The following is a 22,685-nucleotide window of genomic DNA, read 5'->3' as shown; positions in this document are numbered from 1 at the left end:
ATATCTTATACATTGTCACGTGTCAATAATAACATGTCATGTCAATTATTCTTTATGAGAAGAGTGCATTCCAAGAACTTCATTATTATTCTTGTTTTTGATTCATTATTATTAACACAAAATATAATAATTTAAAATATGAGATAACAAATCTCTATTCCTACAATTTAAAATATGAGATAACAAATCTCTATTCCTACATCCTATTGATTTGTTGAATGTTCTAATGATTTAGTTCCAGCTCCTAATGTCCCATTCCATGTTCTAATGATTTGTTCCATGTATTAGTGATTCATGTGACATGTTTTTTTTAATACAAGAGAACAACACAGGCATGTGACTTGGCCTAAGAGTTATCAGAATTTAACTTAGTGTAAAGAGCTCAAATCTTAGCATGAGTTTGGTATAAGTTAATATATTAAATCAAAGTACATATCATGGCAAAATACACCAGCTATAATTTCTCCCACCTTTACTTCTATCAAAGCCATGCCTTAGAATAAAAAGCTACTAATCCTTAACAAAACTGTCGCATGTATGCCTACCCATTTAGCCTAATCATAGAACAATAAATTAATGGTATGCGATTATCTATCAGTATAACATGATTTTTATTTATATCCAGTTTCTATAGCAAAATTCTGTTAAACAACAATTAAATTAAGAGCCAAAGACCACAATAACCAGCTGTACTACATGACCTTCGTCTACATGTAGTGGAATCAACTCCACAATCTTCATCAGTCATACATCTGAAATCACTACGACTGTCGGGGATGTGGCACACACTCTTAATATGGTGACCTGAAATTAAATTCATAGCCGGGCACACTTGCAAAGACATCGAGCTGATTCGATTTGCTTCTTGCTGCCTCTGCACAAGAAGATAAGTATAAGAAATTTACAGCTTGTGTGGACTGTGTAGCTTGTTGAAACAAATCCTCACATATCCATGACTAGAAAAGTCTTGCTTATTTTAGAAGAAAATGAACTACATGTATTTAGTGTCAGTGAAAATTATTGTTAGAATTTATTGTTTTGGTATCATAATGCATGAGAAGGAAGAAATTGAAATCGACATGCCGTATTAGGAAGAAAGTCTGCGATACTAATATCCTCATGAACTGAATTAGTACTGAAGTTAAAAGTATCTGAAGGATCCATAATCTATTTCATCAATCTTTCACTAAATTTACTACAGCAAATTGCTGAAATACCTTCATGAAAGTCCAATTAGTTGGAATGTAAGTTTCTGGTAGCCTTTCATGCCAAGTGCTTAGTACTGGTAGTGGGTGACCTTCGGTGGTAAATATGTAATTTCTCTCAAGTAAAAATGAATCATCAAATAGAAGATATAGATATTTGCACCTGGAGCAAACAAAGGGTCATTAGTTATAGAAAATCTTGAGTCAAGCAATTATACGGGTGAAAAAAATTCCATTTTGCATTTCTGTTTTTCCAGCCCTAGTTTTTAAGTGTTGCAAGATAAAAGAGGAAAGAAAAGAGGTCTCACGTTTCAGCAAGAAAAAAACTATGTTGATGATCTTCCAATTGCATGGTTGACACATCCTTGATGCTTGCAAACCCACCTTTCACTTTGGTGTATGAATTAAGAGAATTGATTATTGATTCACCCACATCAAGATACCATGGATCTGATATTAACAAGGGTTCATGTGAAACAGTAATACGGAAATATCAGTATCGGTCAGAATGTCATATACAATTTGCTCTGAAGAAATTATAGAAATTAGATTAGAGAGGAGAGAAAATATGTCATTAATATGATTTTAAATGGTTGTGATGTTATGATGATGTGTTCATGCAAAACACTAACCAAATTCTCTTATTAAAAGGACAATGACTCTGTACAAGTGTAGTACAAGTATAGCTCAACTATTCAAGCCGTCAAGCCAGGTCTAATTAACTCCTAACAAGTACAAGTTAGATTAAGGTTCACAATCACCCATTCCTTTCCTTAGTGTGCTAATCATACATTTCTGAACCAGCTCATTTGATTTAATATTGCTAATACATTTCCTCTTAAATTTAGACTCAGATCGTTTCTACCATTTAGAAATGTCTTTATAAGTGCAACAATCTTAAGAGTATAACATTTACGCAGTCAAACATATAATACCACAGTATTAGCAAACTGAAAATTCAAAGATGGAAGAACTATCAGACCTTTAGTTGCTTGATATAAGTAGAATGTTGACTCAGCCAATTCAGGGCGTAATGGGTAATATTTTTCAGTAGGGTGAAGCATCTGGTGGTCCAACAAATACCTTAACATGGATTTATCGTTCAATATGATAATTTTATATAGTACCATAATGACAAAAACCTGATGCCAGCTATATTCAATGAGACTGGTGTTATGACGAAACTTGCAAAAGCAGAAAATACCTCTCTGGCAGCACTCCAAATCTCTGCCACACATGAAAGAATTCACGGTGTGATGAATTAGCAGCTATAACATCTCCAGTAAGAACCTGCTTGTCATAAGTTATAAACAAACTCAGAAAGTTCTAAAGCAAAAAAAAATTAAAGTGAATAAAATCTATGTCCAGTTTATTGCCTGTAGGCCAGGCCAAAATGCTTGAAGGCTTGTAAGCTGCCAATAAGTTGCTCTTCCCGTCCTCATATCAGCTTCATGGTACCTGCACTTGAATAACTCTCAGATTATCACATGCACCGACACTTTTAATTTTAAAGCGCTGAATACACATATTATTAGAGATCGGAAAACATAAATGTAATCATTTTGCAGTTGGTGTAATACCAAGGACCATATCTGAAATATTTCTGCACAGCAAGGTAAGCAGAATGAAACATTCTCCACAAGTCTTCATTCCCAAAAAGGATATGGCCTTTAAGTAGATACTCATAGAAGGAATCAACGCCTAGAATAATCCAGAAAAGATCCAACATAAGAAACATCAAGGTCAGCCTATCAGCATTTATAAGTTAAGATGTAACTACTATTACTATATCAAATATCATTACTGTGACTCTGTGAGCAGCAGCAGACAGTTCATTTTTAAAATCAATGGGCAATGTCAATGAGTATGCAATCAATATGATAAGTAATCCCATGAACTGAAGATATCCAGGAAAGAGCTACCCTACCGGCTCCAATTCCTGATGAAAACTCAATCCATTCCCCAGTTGCCACGTCCAGTGTGGTTCCAAATAAATTCAACGAGCTCCGCATGCTCCATAGCTTATGAAGAGCTCGTAAAGCTGCTAATTCATATCTGGGGTCACCTGTCAATTTTGATAAAGCACCCATTTCAAGAATCAGAGAACCTGCACAAAGGCGGAAAATTAGTAGCAACAAGAAATTTCATTTTACTGTACCTTATTCTTAAAGCACTAAGCTAGACCTCTCACCACACCCTGAAGTGCTTGTTTCTGTAGTCTCATTCTCCATTACTCCAGACTGTTCACAGAATATTTTGCATTGGTTTGGAGTTATATATCCTTCTAAAGGGGGAAACAAAATAATGAAAGAAAAACAATAGACTAAAATATCGAAGGACATCATTCAAATGCAAAGACCCGCATCTATAAAATGTTAAGAGTCTTTGACAATACACATATAAAGAATAAAACATCTTCTATGTTGCCATTAATATATTTGCTAATAATATAACGCTTTTTATTTTATATTATAGCTAATAATATAGTATTTACTTGTACCATGCCCTGTTCAGCTGTTTATGACATGATTTAACACGATTCCATAAAAGTTAACTCATTTTAATCATTTATTAGTGTTGTACAACTAGGTCAAGCCTAACCCAATAACACTTAACATAATAAGACTGCTAAAACAATAGCAATCCTAATATGCTAACAGAAACAAATGAAACAATTATTAACTACAAAGAGTGGCGATCATTCCTTACTATTTTTCCACCTTGGCTTCAGCTCAAATTGTGTGGAAGGTTTCTTCTTCTACTACTAACTTTTTAATACTACATTAGTGATGCAATGAGAAATTTTGGGTGTTAGGGTATGAAATAGCATTATTACCTATATTTAAAATTCATATAATTATTACCAACTTAACTCAAATAATTTGTTCTCTACATCTATTTTTCTCTCCACAGAATGTCAGACATAGAATGTTTTATACAATACCTTCAAGTTAATCCATGCATAAGGCAATCCAGTGGGTGTGTTGAACGCTGGTAGAAAGCGTTTTCCTAAATCTTCAGCGAGAACTAGCAGCTGATTCTTGTAAGCCCCTTGAAACAACCCCTTTGAAGAATCAGACGCAAGTAAATGAGCAGAGACAAGTCCTCCAAGAACTCTTATGTTGCACTGAAAGATTACAAATAAAGTGATAAGCAAACAACATTACCGTGCTTTAAAATTAAAGTATTTAAAATAAAAATTTATTTATAAATAAATTAAAGCAACCAGCCCACCCGTTTTTCAAATTTTGAGCAGTCAGATGCCATGTTACACAAAGCTATAGAATCAATAATTTCAACCATATCCAATATTTACCTCAAAAAGATTTATGCGTGCATCAACGTCAAATGTTAGATTCTCAGAAAGCCAGAGCACTGCCCTCTCGAATTCAGTATTGTTGCCCATAATAAGAAGGCTATAGGATAAAGAACAATTCGAATCAGTTCCAGTTCAAGAAGATACACAACAAGATGTATTACTCAGAAAAGGAACAAACTGAATAAAAACAAAATAATACAAACTAGATAACTCATGTAGTATCTGGATCCATATACCTAGATAGTGATTCAATAAGCGTAAGGGCAGAGCCATTGTAGTCTTGTGGCAAGTGCTCAAGCTGCAAAAGTAAATAGTTATTTCTGTAGATTTCTAACTAATTTTCCTCTCGTCATCTAAAGTAGATGTCACATTTACCTTCAAATTTCCCAGCTCGCTGAGGGAGTTGGTGAAAGTTTTAGAGAGAGGCTTTAATTCATCATGCTACAAGCAAGAATATGAGAATATTGACATTGCACAATTGTCGTATGCTAATAACTAACATATAATGAATAACATTAACTGACCGGAAATGCATACGTCATGTAATTGTCATACGCATGGTAAAACCTACAAACAGCAATACCAAAGTAACAGTTAGAAGATACACATTGCTGCCAAAAATCACTGAACAAAATATTATTTAGCCTAATTCAAAGGTTATGGCAATTCTCACCAGTTTCATTGAACCGTCTACAATTTTTTTTTTTAAATCAATTTATATAAGGAGATTCACAAAGGACACAGGGTTGATTCAAAGTGTCTATAAAGCACTTGTTTGGGGTGACGAGAAAAATATCTTATAAACATAATTTATGACCTTCCTATAATCCCTTTCAGCTTATTTCAATAAGATTATCAGATAAGCTTATGAAAATAACTTCTCTGTAACTTACTTCAAATTGAATAAGCATATAATAAGCTGTTTACTCAATCACGTTCACAATCCAATACAATTCACAGATTGAAATTAAATTCATATACGTTTAATCCTTGTTTTTTATAATGTATAGTTGTATACCTAACTTTGAAATCCACAACTCAGATAGATTTCAGAAACAAATACACAATAAGTACGAAGCAATGTAATCGCTGAAAATGCAATGATATGAAAATTGAAATGTGAAAAAAGAGTAAGAAGTTTGAAAGAGAATGATAATAAAATACATGTTGCGAACTTTGTCTCTCATGCGCTTTTTCTTTGCATCGAAAGGGGATTGAGATTGGGACATGGAAGATGTGAAAAGTGTGAAGAAGAATAAGAATAGAAGAAGGAAAGTCCATGTTGAGAATTGGCGACGAAACATAAGATTTTCTTCGATGTTGGAAACGTAGCGGTGAATATGAGGAGAGAATAAGATCTGGTGAATGGAGATTCAACATGGGAGGGAACAAATTGGACTAAATGCGAAGAATCATAAAAGCTATGTGGTAAACTTATCCAATTTACATTGGGGTAACTTTAAGTTCACTGTGGGAGGTTAAAAATATTCCACCTGTAATTAATCTGTCAAAATTTATAGAAATAATTCATGGTCTTAAAAATTCAATTTCAAGTCGTTTTTATAATCTTTTAAATTTAGACGGACAAAATCATTTGTGACAACTTTTTCAGTAATAGACATAAGACATGTAATAAATGTTGAGATTAGCTCGTTCACTAAACATTTCTACCATCACTAAAGATTAGTGCCTTTCGGAATAGCATTTAAGTAAAATTTATTTTTGGCCAAATATAAGATGATGAAGGATATAACGATAAATTTCGTGACTTCAAAAAATCAAGTAATTATTTTTATTGATTTATGGGTACCACGATAATTTTTATAATTTTATAATAAAGATGGGGAAGGTCGTGATTTCATTTATTTTCATCATGTCATTGATGGTTATATGTGAGTTATTTTTGTTAAAACTTAATTTTCATTAAATTAAAATAAAATAATGAATATTTTGTTTGATATAATAAATAATTTATTGTAATATAATAATAGTGATAATAACATTAAGTATTTTCTTTAATAACAAATAATGAATTTGAATAAACACAAATATTTCCTTAATTAATCAAAATATAAAAAGTAACCATCAACTTTAGAAAGGAGGAAAAGTCGTGAGTTTCAATTCTTTTTCCGAACTTATACTTTAAACGAACATCATTTATGTTTCTGAAAACAATTAAAAAATATTCAACTAATCATCTTTTTACAAATAACTATGTGCATCTTGATTTCCTGTTGTACAAAATGATATATACATGAACAAGATAAACTCTTACAATACATAAAAATAAAAATAAAATATTTTTTTTCTTTTTTTAATAAATAATCAAACAAGTTTAGAATATAATATAATCCATTCAATTAATAAGTGTGTCCTAGTATTGGCAAACAGGTTGCTACCACCCGATCAGTAATTGAATCCAAGTTTAAAACTTATAGTTTAAAAACCAACACATTCTAAAATTGAACATAAAAATCATTTTCTATATTTTTTTTTGCAAAAACAATGTAACACTCCTAATCATTCCGAAGAGAATGAAATCTCTCTCAAGTCATGTCATCCACAAATGTTAAGTTATCAATTGAGAAAATATGTCAATAAGTTGAATTATTTTATAATCAAAATCTTTTTAATGAGGTTATTGACAAAAAAGTGATTGTTTAACCAATTGATCCAAACATGAAAGAGTTGGTCTCCTCTTAAGCAAAACAAAGTCTCCAATTGTGATAGAAAAACAGAGTTTTGCCCCCTTAAGTATATCTTGAATTAGTCAGGGCTTCCTAGTTCCTAAAACAATTCCAATCCCTACAAGTGTTTGATCACTAGCACATAATTACCACCCTCTCTTTCTGCTAGCATTTCAAACAGTAATATTTTTTTACACCACGCAGGGACACCAATGTGCTTGTTCATTGTTGCACATAAAGTTGAGGTCACATAACTCAGCTCAGGATGTGACCCATTGATCTTGAGAAAGGAAATAAAATACTGAATGGCAATGAAGAGAGTTATGTGAGAAACTTTTTTGTGTGGGTAACAAACAACCCTTTTAAAATTGCAGTCATGCCTATGTCTACAACGCTAGTAAATTCTATACAGTTAATACAAAACAAGGAGGGCCATAATCTATATAGTATGGTCCATACCACCATAGATGCTTTAGAGAATCAAAGTTCAATTTGACTCTTTATAATAATCCAATAAAGGACATGAGTTATTATCATTACATTTCTTAAGTTGCAGGTTACCCCTTTTGCTGGTGCATTTTCGACAGAGCTTCCCGTGCGTATACAAAAGACAATTCAGCTCAAACTTAAGTTCATTTGGGATCCTTTGATTTAGATGAAGATATGTCTTATTTCTGTCTGCAACTGCTGGTACCCAACCCATTGTTTTTGCAATCTCAAATATCTGCATAAATATGCTACTGTTAGAAATAAATCAATGCAGTCAAGTGCTGTACAGAAAGATTGAACCATACTTACGTGAGTATCCACAGGAAAATCATCTAGCTGAAGATTGAACATCAACACACAAGCCACCTATTATCAATTCCATTATTTAGAGAGTCAAACAAAACTGAGAAAGGGAAATGTGCATTTACGTTCAATTGAAAGAAGTGCTACAAATTTTGGCATGATGGTACTAAGGATGAAAAAAAATACAATCAAATCATCATCTTTATCGTTAGTTTTTTAAGTAGTCTTAACAGAAGAAAATACCCAACAAAGACATGAGTAACTATTGTTTCTTTGCAAGGACAAAGCAATATCCACTTAAAAATCAAGGAGTCTGCATGTCTAGGTACCACAATGTCCCAACAACAGAATAGAAAGTCTTCCTTAATAAACAATTTGAAATTTCTCCTTTTCATCAAAAGATTAATGAAAACAATGTCCTCCAAGGGAAAAAGAATTTTGGTTTTGTGTGTGTAAATAAGCCACATGGTGGGGACAGAAAAGCTGATTATTTGACTCAGTTCCTAGCCAAACTAGGTTCTCTAATAAAGACAATAAACCATGCTTTACAACGGTGGGCACGGTCAAATTAAATCTACAAGCTTGTGCCTCGGCCATTCATGATGTTTACATGACATCCAACTTTAGCCTATTCTCCCTTCCATCGTTTTCTCTTATAGCAAAGTTGTTCCTTAAAAGGAATCTGCCAGAAGCATCTACAATCACTTGAATTAATGGGTGTTGGACGGCCTACAGGACAGAATACAGATTGCTCATGACCCAATCTCTTCACCCTGATTTCTTGTACTACACCTTACTAAAATATGGATACACATGTGGCTGCACAATAATCATAGTGTGAAATACTCAAACTCCTTTAAACAGAGTTTCTTAACAAAAATTGATAAAAGCGAACGGCTACTCGGATGTTTATCATTTTATCACAGTTGCCATTTCTTCTGAAGATAAAATTTACAGATTTGCAGATCAATTTAAAACTATGGAGAAAGGTCGCTTTAGTGGGAAACAAAGAAAGTAGCATTGAAGTTTAAGGGAGACCAGGTACAGAAAACTGAATCGAAACAAGATAGTAGGCAAAAGTTAAAACTTTTACAAAAGTATAACTGCTATATCTCAGAAGTAAATACAAGATAAGGTAACATCATCAATTGCTGAATCCAATGATTAGGAAACCCCTCAAAGTCAGAAGTAAACCTAACAAGTAATTGTGCCACATGGTTCAGATTGTGAAATGTAATATGATGCTGCCATTCTGGTAGCAACCATTTACCTGTTGACATATATCAGATGAAACTAACAAGGCTGCAAAGTGGGCAATGCTTAAATATGGCTTGGTAAATTATTGTCAACCAAATGCACAACTTGGGTAAAATCTGAAAATCAGTTTCTAGTAAAACCAGGTTTTCTGATAAGGTTCAAGCAGAGGCACACAAAGACTCGAAAATAAGGTAAAACTAGACAGCTAGAACAGGATGTTATGCTATATTCTCTTCCTACCTCAGTATTGGCACTTCAAATTAACTATTTACACCCCTCACTAACCAATCATATTTTTTTTATTTTATAGGTTTGTGATTGATCAACGAGAAGTGTAAATAGGCATTCGGGAGCGCCAATCGCCCCAACCTTAAATTGCATGTAATGTTTTGTTCTATATATAAAGTACTGGCACTTGTACCAAAGGCTAGGTAAGTAACATTCAGCAGTAGCAAATACTCAATGATTCCTTGCAAAATAAGAAAAATATAAGGTCATTGCAAAATATAAAACAGTATGTTAGAAAGTAACAAAACCATACTGTTTTGGGACCAATTCCTTTGAAAAGGGATAGTTCAGCCTTAATTTCATCAATAGACAAGTCCCGCAGATACTCTAAGCACAACTTCCCTCTTTTCTCGACCAAAAGGCGCAACACATTCTTAATACAAGAAGCCTTAGTTGGAGCTAAACCACCACATCGAATCGCATTTTCCAAATCCTTCGATTCAGCACGAAGCACCTTCAACACACAAAACGACACATCATTTTCCAGAGTCAAAAAATTATAAAGGGTGGCCTAGTGCACGATGCTCCTTGTTTACATCCATTCCAGACTTGGGTTTTGGGGTGAAGAAAGGAAAGGAAAACTTCAGAGCTATGAAATAAATTTAGATGACTTTGAACTCTTCAATTCTATATATCCCCTCCAAAACCCAACTTACAAACATTTCCTTGTGTTTTGGAAGCGGAAGACATTAGAGTCATCTAACAAATCTCGCGAGTGTATTTCAGGATTCTCATTCATCCTTCTCAAAAAACTCAACTCACAAACCACATACTTAGGGTCTGTTTGTGAGTTGGGTTTTCAAGTGGAATGAAGAATATACGAAGGTTTCATATGAAATATATCTCTAAGATAACTCTAAGGCTTTCATTTCCCTCCTTTTTAAAACACAACTCGCAAATAAACTTTTTTGGTATCTCTGGAGAGAAGATGTGCGAAACAAAAAAGTTTAAATAATTAATAATGTTAGGTTACGTACATGTTCCCAAGTAGGAAATGAAGCTTTGAGAGAATCAAAAGCGCGTTGGGAATTAGTTTCAGTTGTGTTCTGAGAGAGGACGGTTCGGACCAAACCGTCAAGAACGGTCTCTTGTTGAACGGTGTCGTTTGGTGATTTAAGTTCGCGGTATTTGGCAAGTTCTGGAGGAATGGCGTGGAGTGATAATAGAATGTCTCGTATGGCTTGGCATTCTTGTGGATCGGGTCGAGTGTGAAACGGGTATGGGTCTTTGCCGGTGGTGGTGGTGGTTGGTTTTGGAGAACCACGAACCGATTTCGACTTTGGGTGTTGTTGTTCACGCTCTACTTGCTTCCTTTTTCGAATCTTCTCCATTCTCTCGCCACAATCGCTTATGTTATTCTCTTTTTAATTGTAAAAACGTTCAGCTGATACTGCCACGTGAGATGGAACAGTTGTAGAGGCAGAGAAGCCACGAGAATGAAAATGAGTTTGAATCCTCTATGACATGCTCTAGGTATGGGATTTGTTAATCTTGTAAAATTGGTTAATCTCATTAAAGTTTTATTTAATTACAAATTTCAAACGTGAAACTACCCGTCTTGTTTTGTCTATTCTTTGTTTTTAGTGGATTTTAATTTGTTGGTGAACTTGTATTACCCGCAATACAACTTTTCCCCACTAAAAATATTGGTTTAAGTGGTATATGTTTGATTTTTTTTAAGTAAGATTTTTAGTTCAAATTTATGATGAAAAAATACACGTTGATAAAATCAGTCCCACATACTTGTAGATGATCTCGATTTGGACAAGATTGTCTCCAACAAAAAAAATATAATTCTTTCCCAAAATTGGGGAGTTTGGAGGGTCTATTACTAATTTTTAGTCATGAGGAGCAATGTTATTAAAACCATACATGTTATCAAACCGGTCAGGGTATTAATACAATGGTTTAGTGGTTCAATCAGTGATTCAGTAATTAAATCGTATGCCGGTTAAACCGGACAAACATACTTATATTTATATACATGTAAACTTGTAATAAAAAAATTTCAATATATAGATACTCAGATTTATAATCAATGTTCATAGTTTACAAAAAAGACTTTCATACAAAAACACATTTAGTGCCTTTGAAACCGTGAGATGAAATGGTGGAACTCAATCAATTTGTCATTTTATTTAATATATTTTTTTTGGAAAATTCTTCATCCACTTCACCCCCCACTGTTTCTAACTTTCTCTATTTTCAATCTATTTTCAAACCTCTTCTAATTTTCTCTCTCCTAAAAGTTTCTAACTTTCTATCTTCTCTCTTTTCAATCCCTCTTCTAATTCACTCTCTCAAAAATGCTTCATCTACTCCTTCTATCTTCTCTCTTTTCTAATCTATCTTCTAACTCTATCTCCAAAATGTTCATTTCATTATTTCTATTTTCTCTCTTCCCCAATCCCTTTTCTAAAACTTTATCTCCAAAAATGTTTTTTTCAATATTAACGTTATTAACGATGGAAGATGGATCTATGAGAAGATGGAGATGCGTCATAGAAACACAATGGAGGACGGATCTGTGAGATGGAGAAGGAAGAAGAAAAAAACGTGAAGAAGAAATGAGATTTTTGAGGAAGAAACCGGTTTAGTAACAACTTGGCTAGTTTTCCAGTTTGACCGAAAACTGTCCAGTTTTGACCAGTTTTGTTGCTTATCCGGTCCAACTACCATGTCGTATCGGTTTAGGGTCCGGTTCGCCAGTTTTCCGATCGAACCAGACGATCCGGTCCGATTTTAATATCACTGATTAGAAGTGAATTTGAAATTAATTTAGTGGGGACAACTTTCTATTTGAGAAAATAAACTAATGGATCCTCTCTTGCTAAATCTTTAAAATTGCACAACATGGAGACATACAATAAATTTGTGGGTATTGTTTCACGACAAATCAAATCTCTATTCAGTTAAATCAACCTATAAGCTATTCGTCAAATAGTCATGCCAAAGGGGGCGCACTCAAAGTAACACTATCAATCTCCTTTGGACCTCAAAGGCACCTTTGAATGTCACCACTTTGGCATGGAGACTCTTTTAGGATAGACTAATAACTATGGAAGCATTACTCAAAAGGGGAATTGTTCTATTACATGGAGGAGATTTATTATGCAGAATATGTAATACTAAACCATATTTCTCTCAACACCTTTTTTCTTCTTGCAGGTTTACCTATCTAGTTTGGTAACTAATATTAACTTATTGGATCTTTGTATTTAACTATCTCGAGTAGAACCAAAACACAATTTTACCATTCACATGAGTATGAGACAATCAATGAAAGATGACCGAAGTTCTAGAGTATATCAATGGTTAATAACAATTTGATATATTTGACTTGCTAGGAATGATATCATATTCAACTCGACTCAATTGTTTGTGCAATAGGTGGTAAATATAGCAAAGGTGAAGTCTTGACTTTGGATTATTGGAAAAATGGGCAAATCAACAATGTCATACTAAAAATTGGCTATCAATCCACATGCATGTCTACTCCAATTTTCTTAACATCACTTACCTTCAATAATCAAATCTCCATGTAATCTTGTTTTATACTCCTTAGCACTATTTGACCTTTGTAATATCTTATACATTTAAATATAACTTTAATAAAATTGGCTTTTGCCCCTAAAAAATAAACTTCAGTATTGTTTTCATTATTACTATCATAAGTTAATATTCTTGTTTACTACATTGACAAAAAGTGTATTAAGATTATGTTTTCCCTATAGGGTTGAGGAAGCTCACAATCGGGTCATAGCACTTGCAATTTATAGGTTTCAAATTTTAAGTGGTGGGTTTCAAATTTTAAGTGGTGGGTTTCAAATGTAGCATATGGCCCTATAGTTGGAATAGATAGCCATTTGTAATGTGAAGTGCAAAAAATTCCAACTTCCATATAGGATGGTAAAAACACTTCAATAATGTTTATTAGCAATTATTTTGGTCTTGGGGTGTACCACAAAGGGCACACAGATTTTGTAATAGGTGAGGATACACCAAACAAAACCCCTACATGCACGCGCATATCAACACCACCTTCATCGTCCTAGTTAAGCTTGAGATATTTTTTCAATTTTTTTCTTCTTCTAGATATTGTGTTAACCAAATCAAAATCTTCAACACGTTGCCACACATGTATTGATTAACTCAATACACGTTTGACAGGCATTAAAGTGATAAAGATGGATCTAATCAATGTGGTTGTTGCCATCTATTTGGTCGTCAGGTCAATCGGGTTGTATGAGCTCTTTTTTCTGGATCGTCAGATTGAAGTGGAAATTGAGGCTATCCCCTATGAATAGAGGCGTCCCACATTCAGTAAGAATACACTAGTTGAGACACATTTTCTCAACTTTTCTTTTCTTCCTATATGCTGAAGCATTTTTGACTATCTTTTCTCCATCTTTCTTTCCGTAGTACAAGAATTGACATGAGTCATATCGTATGAAATTTGAGAATTGACATTGATAGCCATATTGTATGAAATTCAAGAATTAACATTACTAGTTTTATTGTGGGAATTTTGAGATTGATTCTTACGATGCAGTGAGAATATGAAACATACAATTGAGTTGTTTTATCGTGAGGATGACGTGATTGATAATCTGTTTGCACATTTTTAGACAGAGCGACAAAACGTATTAAAAAGAACGAACTGGTCTTGACTTAGTTAATAATTAAATCTTCTCTAGAATAATTAATTGTTGCAAACTGTTTTCAACAAGTTTTTTTATGCTCAAAGTTAGAGATGTTCTCACACAGCAAAAGGTAATTACATGACCTAAACAAAACATCTCTGGATGTTTTTCATTTGAAGCAACTTAACCAATACATTAGAAGTTGAATTACCATTTTTTATAGGAAATGAAGGGTGAGAAAATGAGCACATATTGACTAACACAAATATTATATTTACTTTATATTAATATATTTACTACTAATAAAAGAAAGATACCAATAAATACATATACTAATAACAAGGTGTTTATTTCTTTTTTATAAAAAAAATAATGATATAGAATGGAGTATATATAGAAAATTTTTGTGTTTGACAAACCGTGTGTCTGCTAGTAGCTAGGAAGAAAATGTTCAAACCTAGCTCTTTAGATTCTTATATATTTATATAGTATGTCACTTCTAATTATGTTTCAGATCATCATATCTTTAAATTCAATTATATTAGATATATATTTAGGGAAATAAGTAATGTGATCTTAAGAACACATTACCAATAAAAATTGATATAAACTTAATAAATGAATATTCTTGTTGATGTACAAGGGATGATGAGAACCTCAGTTTATTTGTTAATATATCAAGAATGATTATAGTTCAAAGAAAAATCAAGGACATAGATCCAGATATGTATGTCTAACCATGAAATTCAAAATACTTTAAAAATTAGTAATTCTAACATGATAATCAAACAAATAACATTAACATGTTGATGGTTTATTTCCTGTTTTATGAATGAACATATACACCCTTGGTATTACACGTGAAAAATTGTTACCCATACCAGGACTGAGGACTTTACCTCTATGGCTCCATCCAAGCTCACGAAGTCTTTCATGATAGTTTCTCTTTAATTTCTTTTCTCTCATACATACATACATATATATATATATACATACATATATATATATACATACATATATATATATATATATATATATACACGTATAAAATAGGAAAACTCTTTTTAGCATCTCTATTCACATGAAGTGATTGAACGAACTAGATAGATGAAGTTATAGATAAATATATGGAGTAGTTATGGACAAAGAATATTCAAAGGAAGGTGTAGAAGATGAGGAGATTTCAATGGAAAAAGGGGCTGTGGTATACTCTTGCATTCTTGCATATCTGTGTATGCAAATATCCAGAGTCTACACAAAAGGAAGCATAAACTAGTGTGAAAAAATCAAAAGGAAAAGGACAGAACAAGCAAACCCTAGCTAGACCCAGCAAATAGAAGGCATCATTAATATTCTGTGGACAAAATTTTAGAATGGTTACAGTGACAACATGGTTACACAGTTACACAAACGAGGCTCTTCGATTCTCAGAACCATGATTGCATGTACTTATAAGAATAAAACCATTAAATATTAATAACACACACATATATCTATCTAACTGGTTCTCCTTAATTTATACACCAAGTTATTAATTCTATGTATGGAAAAAAGTTGAAATATATACTGCAACAAGACAAAGATAAATCACAATAAGTAATAACACTTCCCAATCCAGAAGACAGTGGTAAAGCAAGTGAAACTAACATAATCAATATTCTGCGAATCCAATTGAAAATTGCTATAATAAAGTTAAAACAACATAAAAAAGGGCTACATAGTAACATGGAATATTAATATAAGCAAAACAGAAATGGATCGGACCGAGATGCTTGATTCCCCAAGAGTTGAGTTAGTTGTTGGATCTTTGTAGCAAAAGCTATCAAAACCCTTTTAACTCAATACTTATAAAAGCTTGCTGAAGCTAGCTAGATAAGAAAGTAGGGTTTTCTCTTAAGCATAAGAACACCAACATATTTGTCTTCTTTTTCTTTGTTATCTTCTTCTTGTGCTTGTTTTGTATGTGAAGAGAAGTGGTTCTTGTGGTGAAGGAGATAATAATAATGAGAAAAAAGTAGGTGGATGATGATGATGATGTTTGTGATAAAGGAATAATAAGAGGTGGTGGAAGATTTGAGGGGGTAATGATGATGGTTATGGAGGAAGGTGAGAGAGAAGGGTGAGGGCATGATGATTGCTGTTGGGTAATGGCGTTGAAAGGTTGAAGAAAAATCCAAGGTAGTTCGTGCCATCATCATCTCTTCTGAGAAAGAGAAAGGGACTAAAATGATAGCTTTCTCTTATATTCTCTCTCCTTTTCTATTGTGGGAAGAGAGAAGAAAGAATTATCACGAAAACCATAGTGCCAACTTTTTTATGGCCCTAGCTCTTGTTCCTAAGGAAAAGGAAACATGACCCCATTTAATTTTCTATGGAGAAATTATCACCTGCTACTATTCTTGTTTTCCATAGTGTGACACCCAATCAAATTTAATTGCATGTGGCCTCAAAAAAATTTCAAATAGTTAAGGTATGTTGGATCTTGAGTTTATTAAGACTAGGGCAAATCACATGATTATATAGGTATTAATAAAATTATTTACTAATAAGATCCTCACATCAGTAATTATATATATTCAAACTCATGTGGTATGAAGCAAATTCTCATGAACTAAACTAAAGTTTATTAAGATTAATAATGACAAAGACTTGGGTCTAAAATTGCAAGCAATGGTATTAGCATATGCACATATATCCGGTGATTAATATAGTTTGGATTGTATTAATCAGTATCCTAATTAAGGATATTGTTTATAAAAAAGAATTTTGTTATTGGAAAATACCAAAATGGTGTTTCACGTTATCTTTAAGACATTTGCTGACATTTTTAATTTTAATAATTTAATTATGAGGAGGGATCCGTTTAAGACATCTTAAGTTACACTACATTTAATGTCAATAATTTATTTTCTTAAATTTAACGGACTAAATGAATGAGTGTAATAAATTATTTAATATTTTTTTCTCTCATCATTTATTGTATTCACTCATTTGGTTTAGTTTATTAGATTTATGAGAATGAATGATTGAGATTAAGTATAACTTAAACTTAAATGTAAATGAATATCTCATACTTAATTATAACAAAACTTACATTTTTAAAATAATATTTATACATTAATTTCATTTGAACAAATAAAAGAGATCGCAAGTAAAAAAAGTGTATTAGTGTTTTTTTCCAATACCCAAAATATTAAGGGTTCACAAAAGTGCATAAAGAACGGATATATTATTAATCTAGTAGTTTTATTTGAATAACTAAAATTTAACAATTTCTCTTATATCAAACTATTATATTTCTACCTTTCTCTTGTTTTTAATCTTCCATCTTTATAAATCTAAAAAAAAAAACAAAAAAAAAGCTCATGTAAAGACAAAGGATAACTACAAAGTTTTCAAAATAATATCATTATCACTATGCAATGCAAAGGACATAGCTGTCTAGACTTATAGCTGATTTGTATTTCATTTTTTAATCAAAGTTTCCAAACACTTTAAATCATAAGCAGTTTTTATATTCGAAAACAGTAAAAGGCTGTTTATGACTGTATATGAAGTGGATGAAGTGCTGCTTATAAGCTTTATAGGGTTTAGTTAAAGATGGAATTTGGCAGTACAGAGAGACATATATACACCCATGGGAATAAAGAATGACAAAGTTATCAAAAGAACTGACAATGACAGAGTTTGAGCGAATAAATGGCAAAAAAAATATTAAGATGAGGAAGACACATTGAAAGAATTGAGAAGATAGAATATGTGGTCTTCTGAATATAATGGTGTGTCTTCTGCAAAAGCAAAAACTTATGGGGACAAAAATGTTGATTACTGTTTATATAATGCAACAAATATTCCTGGCATTATGAGGCTTGAAAGCAATAATGCATTGTTTACAGTGATAGAGGAAAAGAATAAAAAGATTCCCGGATAAGCATTTTTTACTTTGAACGTTTGTTCAGTGTACCCTAAACCTGGTCTCATGCTACTTCTTGATTTTCGCACTCATCAACCATCTAACATTTATATGAAGAGAAATCTTATATACATTATTTTATGTTCTTGTCTTTACTATTATCAATAAGAAACAATCCCTTCATTAAAAAAATTAAGTTATCAATTTTTTTTAATGAGTTGATTGATTTTTATTGGTAAAAATATAATATTATAGAATAATGGGTTGAGAAGATTTTTATTGTGTGTGTAAAACATCTTTTACATAATCCCTTTTGTTTTTATATTCCTCTTTCTTTCTTTTCATCATTTTTGTCCCCCTCCCCCTCCTCCTGCTTTTCTGTCTCACTGTTTTCATTATTAAGCCAATTAGGAAAATTAAATTAATTTATATTAGCTTGTTTCCAATTCTGGACTCCTTTTTTTTATTTATAGTTTTCTACTGTACTCATCAACTTTTGATCATACAAGAGTCCCTTAAAGATGATTTATAAGGGAATTAGACTCCTTTCCATTACCGAAGAGAAAAATTGTTGATTTTGCACTTGATTTTAAGGAGAAAAATGTCATATCATTATATTTTAAGGAATAAAAATGTACTTCACATTGTTTGTTTCCTTTGCTTTTGATGTACTCTCTTCTTCATTAATCCTCACCCATCATAAAATAGTCTGATAGTTTAGGTGAAGGGTTTAAGGAATTGAGTAAAGGGGTTGTACATTCCAATTTCATCCACAACTAAATATTAAAATATTAACATTTGCTTATGAAAATAAGAGACCTTAAGTTTTGGAGAAACGATCATCTCTAATAATAGAGAGGCGAATTATGACTTTTATACTTACATATAGTGGTAAAAATGTCATATCATATATCTTAAAGATAAAAACATCAACTCATATTATTTTTTCTCTTGTTTTGAGTGTATTTGTCTCCTTCTGAGTTTTGGGGAATGGGGACAAAATTTTGAAAAAATGACTAATTCTTAACCTTTGCTTATGACTTTATGTTTGACCCTGCCAAAGCAACGCATGAGCCAACCTTTTATTCCACTTTCTCATCTTATGAGTGGAGGAAAATGTGGCAAACCAAATTTAGTTTGATGCTACAATGAAGCTCTAGCATAAAAGTGAATTTCTTTTTCAGAGATTCAAATCCTTTTTGGCACAAAACATAGTCTAAACCAAAGCATATAAAGTGCACAGTATGCCATGATGTTCCCTTTGTCCTTTATTTCTGATAGAGAGGTTAATTAACTAATCTCCCCTATTATTCTATCTTTAGATTGTATATTTTTCACCCGTCCTATGGTAATATGAAAATGAAAATCAACTTTGTAGTTTGCAAGTAGTCAAACTTATACAGCTACCACAAGTTATACATGTATGGAATAAGTGACTAAAATTTAAAGTAATCAGGCCCATGCCAGTGTTTCTCTGTTGTTTTCTTGTGAATAATTTGTTCCGTATAGTTTGTTCCTGCCGCAGGGCTCTGACTCAGTGAAATTGTTCCGGACTTAGCAATTTCAGTTTCTCGCTCAGCGACCTCTCATTTGCTCCTTAGTTGAGTTAGAATTCTCGCTGAGCGAGAGTGTCTGTCTTGCTAAGCGAATCTAAAATGGACAATTTCAATTTTTCGCTTAGCGAATTATAAGTTCTTATTGAGTGAGAGATTGGCATCGAATCACTCTTTTTTTTATTCTTTGTACTGTTTTTTGTTTCGGCCTTTAGCAACAAATTTTGGCATGCTTTTCCACCCAAACCTTTATAAAATAATTTCTTTGAAGAAAAAAAAATTGTTCCATGTAGTTATAAGTTATCTATCATCCACCTTTTATTTATTTTCTCAAGTTGTTCCATACACAATACATTTCAAATATGGAATTAGGGAGGGGCTATGAAGCAACACCAAAAGATACAAAAATTAAATATACTAACGATTGGATTAAAAAAATACACATACTAGAATTTGTGGACTAAAAAATATGGTTATTTCCTGCTAGAATTTTTCATCAATATATATAAAAAATTATCATTGTTGAACTTAAAAAGTATGCTTGCCGCGTGAAATTGGCCATGGAATTGGGTCTTGTCATTTTGATTCTAACATTTAGATGTCCGATCCACTTGGAATTGGTATCACAATTTTATGACTAAATTTACCTAAACCCAGTTTCATAAAATTGTATTACAATCAACATTTCCATCTTCAAAAATGAATGAGACTTCCTTTGATGGTTGGATCATCTTGATCGATATTACCTTATCTATTCTTCCTATGTACTACAAAAATGCTTTCAGTTGTTATTAATTCTATTCAAAAAATTCAAATGAAATTTCTATGGGGAGGGGCTGAGAAACGGTATGCAAAGAAAAGTGTGTCTCATGGAGGGTTAGGGGATAACACACACTTATTTAATTTCGGAAATGGAAATGACAATTGTTTAATTAGTGAGAGAGATAGTCTTTAGTGCATAATGTTGATGTCTGAGCAGATTTTCCTAACCCTTCCAAGGTAAGGGCAACGATTACTTCATTAAAAAAATCAGGCAAGGGACTTAGATAATCTTCAACCTAAGGGTCTAGACAATCCTCATTGATTATGGAAAGGTGTTATTCATATAGTAGGGGATGAGACAAAAACTAGATTTTAGTAGGATAAGTGACTTGAATATGCAAACTTATTGTTTAGATTTAAGAGGTTTTATAATTGAAGTTTATCTAGGGATGCTCATATAAATGAGTTTAGGAGATGGTCATAAGGGAAATAGGAATGAAACTTAACTTGGAGAAAACAAGTTTCTTGGGTACTTGAACTAAATGATAACCCTTTGTAGGAACTCTAACAATATAAGCTAGAGTAAAATATACCTGATTCGTGGGAGTTGTATCACGACAAAACCTAACATTATTGACCAAATCAGCTTACAAGATATTTGCTCAGCAGGTTCACCAACAGGAGCACAACAACCATCATCTAAAACTTCTTTGGGAATCAAAAGCATTATTGAACCTTCACATGAAGACTTTTTCAAGACATATTACCAACTAGGGAAACATTACTTAGGAGGGGACATCACTCTGATCCCAAGGTGGATCACCTTCTTGCGTATCAAGAATCTACCCAACATATTTCCTCCGATTCACCTTTTTTGTTTGGCAATTGCTCTACAATTGGCTAGCCATTAGCATCACTCCTCCACTTGAACCAATACAACATTTTATTACGCATATGGGCATGATAAGGCACAAAAAATATTGGAATCTTTTAGCAAGAATATGACCCATTTGATTATCAATAAATGATGTTATCTTCAACTTAGTGAAACATTCTTTACAGAAAATTGCAAGATCTGCAAAGTATAAATCATTATTTTGGATCAAGAGGAGTAAAATTATAATAATCTATTCAAATTGGATTACAAATCCAATTGAATGCCGTTTATAATTGTTTTGAATTTGTTACTCTAATTAACTTCATGTGCTAAAATTAGACGAGAATTAGGTATTCTTGATGAAGCATGCTTATCTTCTCCTCATCCTCATCCTATCCTAATCCTCATCCTCATCCTCATCCTCTTGTATGATCTTCATTATATCTATTTCATGCCTACTTGAACTTAAATGGTTTATTTATGTTTAAAAACTTCAATTTTTGGGTTAAAAATCATTTTCATAGCTTAATTTTGCTTAAAAATAAGTTTTTCTAGGGTCAGTAATCGATTACACTAGAGAGTAACCGATTACAGGGTTGAACAGCGTATTTCAGTAACCGATTACCCAAAGTGAGTAATCGATTACTCTGAGTTGCTGTTTGAAAATTTTAAAAAGAATTTCTGCTTATTTTTTTTAAGTTATTGCTGCATATTCCCGAACAAATTACTTTATGATGTTTTGTGCTTTATTGCTCCATTCCTGGATACATGTTTGAAACATCTTATTTATGTATTGCAATACTTGCTTATCTATATCTTGATCCATACATGAGTATATGATATCATATTGACATATCTTGATTATATAAGTGTATGTATGTTATATATATTGTGTTGGAATCTCTTTGATTTTCTACTTTTTGATGAAGTCAAAATGGGGAGAAAAGTTGGGGGAAATGTATTTTCTGTAAAATTATTTCATGCACATTACTCCAAAAGAATGGGGATCATACAAGATAGGGGGAGCATACTCAAGTCAAACTTCAACATATCTCAAAGTATGTTACTCTCAAGAAAACTACACTATCAAAAGATCTTGGTTTGTCATCATCAAAAAATGGGGAGATTGTGAAGAAGATCTTTACTCCTGAACTTGACAATGTTTTGATGAAGACATCAATATCACCAAAAAGAAGAAAAAGAAAATTACTTCTATCCTATACTCTTTAATATACCAAAGTAGTAATGCTCAAAATATTTTAAAAGAAATTGAAACAATTCAAGTTTTAAATAAAAACATTTTTCAAAATACAGTGTAACAAGTTAATGAAATTTGAGTAAGAGGTTACATAGTGAGAATCAGTTATCCAACAATATTTAAATTGAAGT

At 32.4% G+C, this 22,685-nt stretch overlaps 2 protein-coding genes across 6 annotated transcripts; both read right to left on the bottom strand.

Annotated features, from left to right (window-relative positions):
* LOC109357251 (alpha-mannosidase I MNS5) lies at window positions 389–5,934 on the bottom strand. Of its 4 annotated transcripts, none has more exons than XM_019601077.1 (15): window positions 5,689–5,927; window positions 5,049–5,091; window positions 4,900–4,965; window positions 4,761–4,822; window positions 4,522–4,621; window positions 4,150–4,332; window positions 3,397–3,445; window positions 3,133–3,312; window positions 2,786–2,906; window positions 2,582–2,663; window positions 2,410–2,495; window positions 2,188–2,288; window positions 1,514–1,655; window positions 1,218–1,368; window positions 389–874 (listed from the first exon to the last, which is right to left on the bottom strand). In XM_019601077.1, the coding sequence occupies exons 1-15, from the start codon at window positions 5,826–5,828 to the stop codon at window positions 656–658; spliced, it is 1,725 nt and encodes a 574-aa protein (XP_019456622.1). In that variant the 5' UTR covers window positions 5,829–5,927; the 3' UTR covers window positions 389–655. The 4 variants fall into 4 exon arrangements, with proteins under 4 accessions (XP_019456622.1, XP_019456631.1, XP_019456639.1 ...); XM_019601086.1 differs by having other exon boundaries at window positions 390–874; window positions 5,700–5,766; XM_019601094.1 differs by lacking the exons at window positions 389–874; window positions 1,218–1,368 and having other exon boundaries at window positions 2,188–2,269; window positions 5,689–5,934.
* LOC109357241 (putative DNA glycosylase At3g47830) lies at window positions 7,375–10,960 on the bottom strand. 2 transcript variants are annotated; one of them, XM_019601065.1, is made up of 5 exons: window positions 10,526–10,960; window positions 9,802–10,002; window positions 8,010–8,066; window positions 7,773–7,935; window positions 7,375–7,491 (listed from the first exon to the last, which is right to left on the bottom strand). In XM_019601065.1, exons 1-5 carry the CDS (start codon window positions 10,877–10,879, stop codon window positions 7,472–7,474), a joined length of 795 nt encoding a protein of 264 aa, XP_019456610.1. In that variant the 5' UTR covers window positions 10,880–10,960; the 3' UTR covers window positions 7,375–7,471. The 2 variants fall into 2 exon arrangements, with proteins under 2 accessions (XP_019456610.1, XP_019456600.1); XM_019601055.1 differs by lacking the exon at window positions 7,375–7,491 and having other exon boundaries at window positions 7,556–7,935; window positions 10,526–10,959.

This window comes from Lupinus angustifolius, chromosome LG01 (assembly GCF_001865875.1).
Source record: "Lupinus angustifolius cultivar Tanjil chromosome LG01, LupAngTanjil_v1.0, whole genome shotgun sequence".
Taxonomy (NCBI): domain Eukaryota; kingdom Viridiplantae; phylum Streptophyta; class Magnoliopsida; order Fabales; family Fabaceae; genus Lupinus; species Lupinus angustifolius.
This window is presented reverse-complemented; position numbering and strand designations above follow the sequence as displayed.

Bases quoted from the DNA above. Each gene is read 5' to 3' on its own strand.
- LOC109357251 (XM_019601077.1), bottom strand. From the start codon at position 5,828: ATGTTTCGTCGCCAATTCTCAACATGGACTTTCCTTCTTCTATTCTTA. The intron at 4,966-5,048 runs GTCAGTTAATGT...TCTTGCTTGTAG, and splicing joins ACATGACGTATGCATTTCCG to CATGATGAATTAAAGCCTCT. The intron at 2,664-2,785 runs GTATTACACCAA...ATTCAAGTGCAG, and splicing joins TATTTCAGATATGGTCCTTG to GTACCATGAAGCTGATATGA.
- LOC109357241 (XM_019601055.1), bottom strand. From the start codon at position 10,879: ATGGAGAAGATTCGAAAAAGGAAGCAAGTAGAGCGTGAACAACAACAC. The intron at 10,003-10,525 runs GTACGTAACCTA...TGTGTGTTGAAG, and splicing joins CATTTCCTACTTGGGAACAT to GTGCTTCGTGCTGAATCGAA. The intron at 8,067-9,801 runs GTATGGTTTTGT...AATTGATAATAG, and splicing joins AAGGAATTGGTCCCAAAACA to GTGGCTTGTGTGTTGATGTT.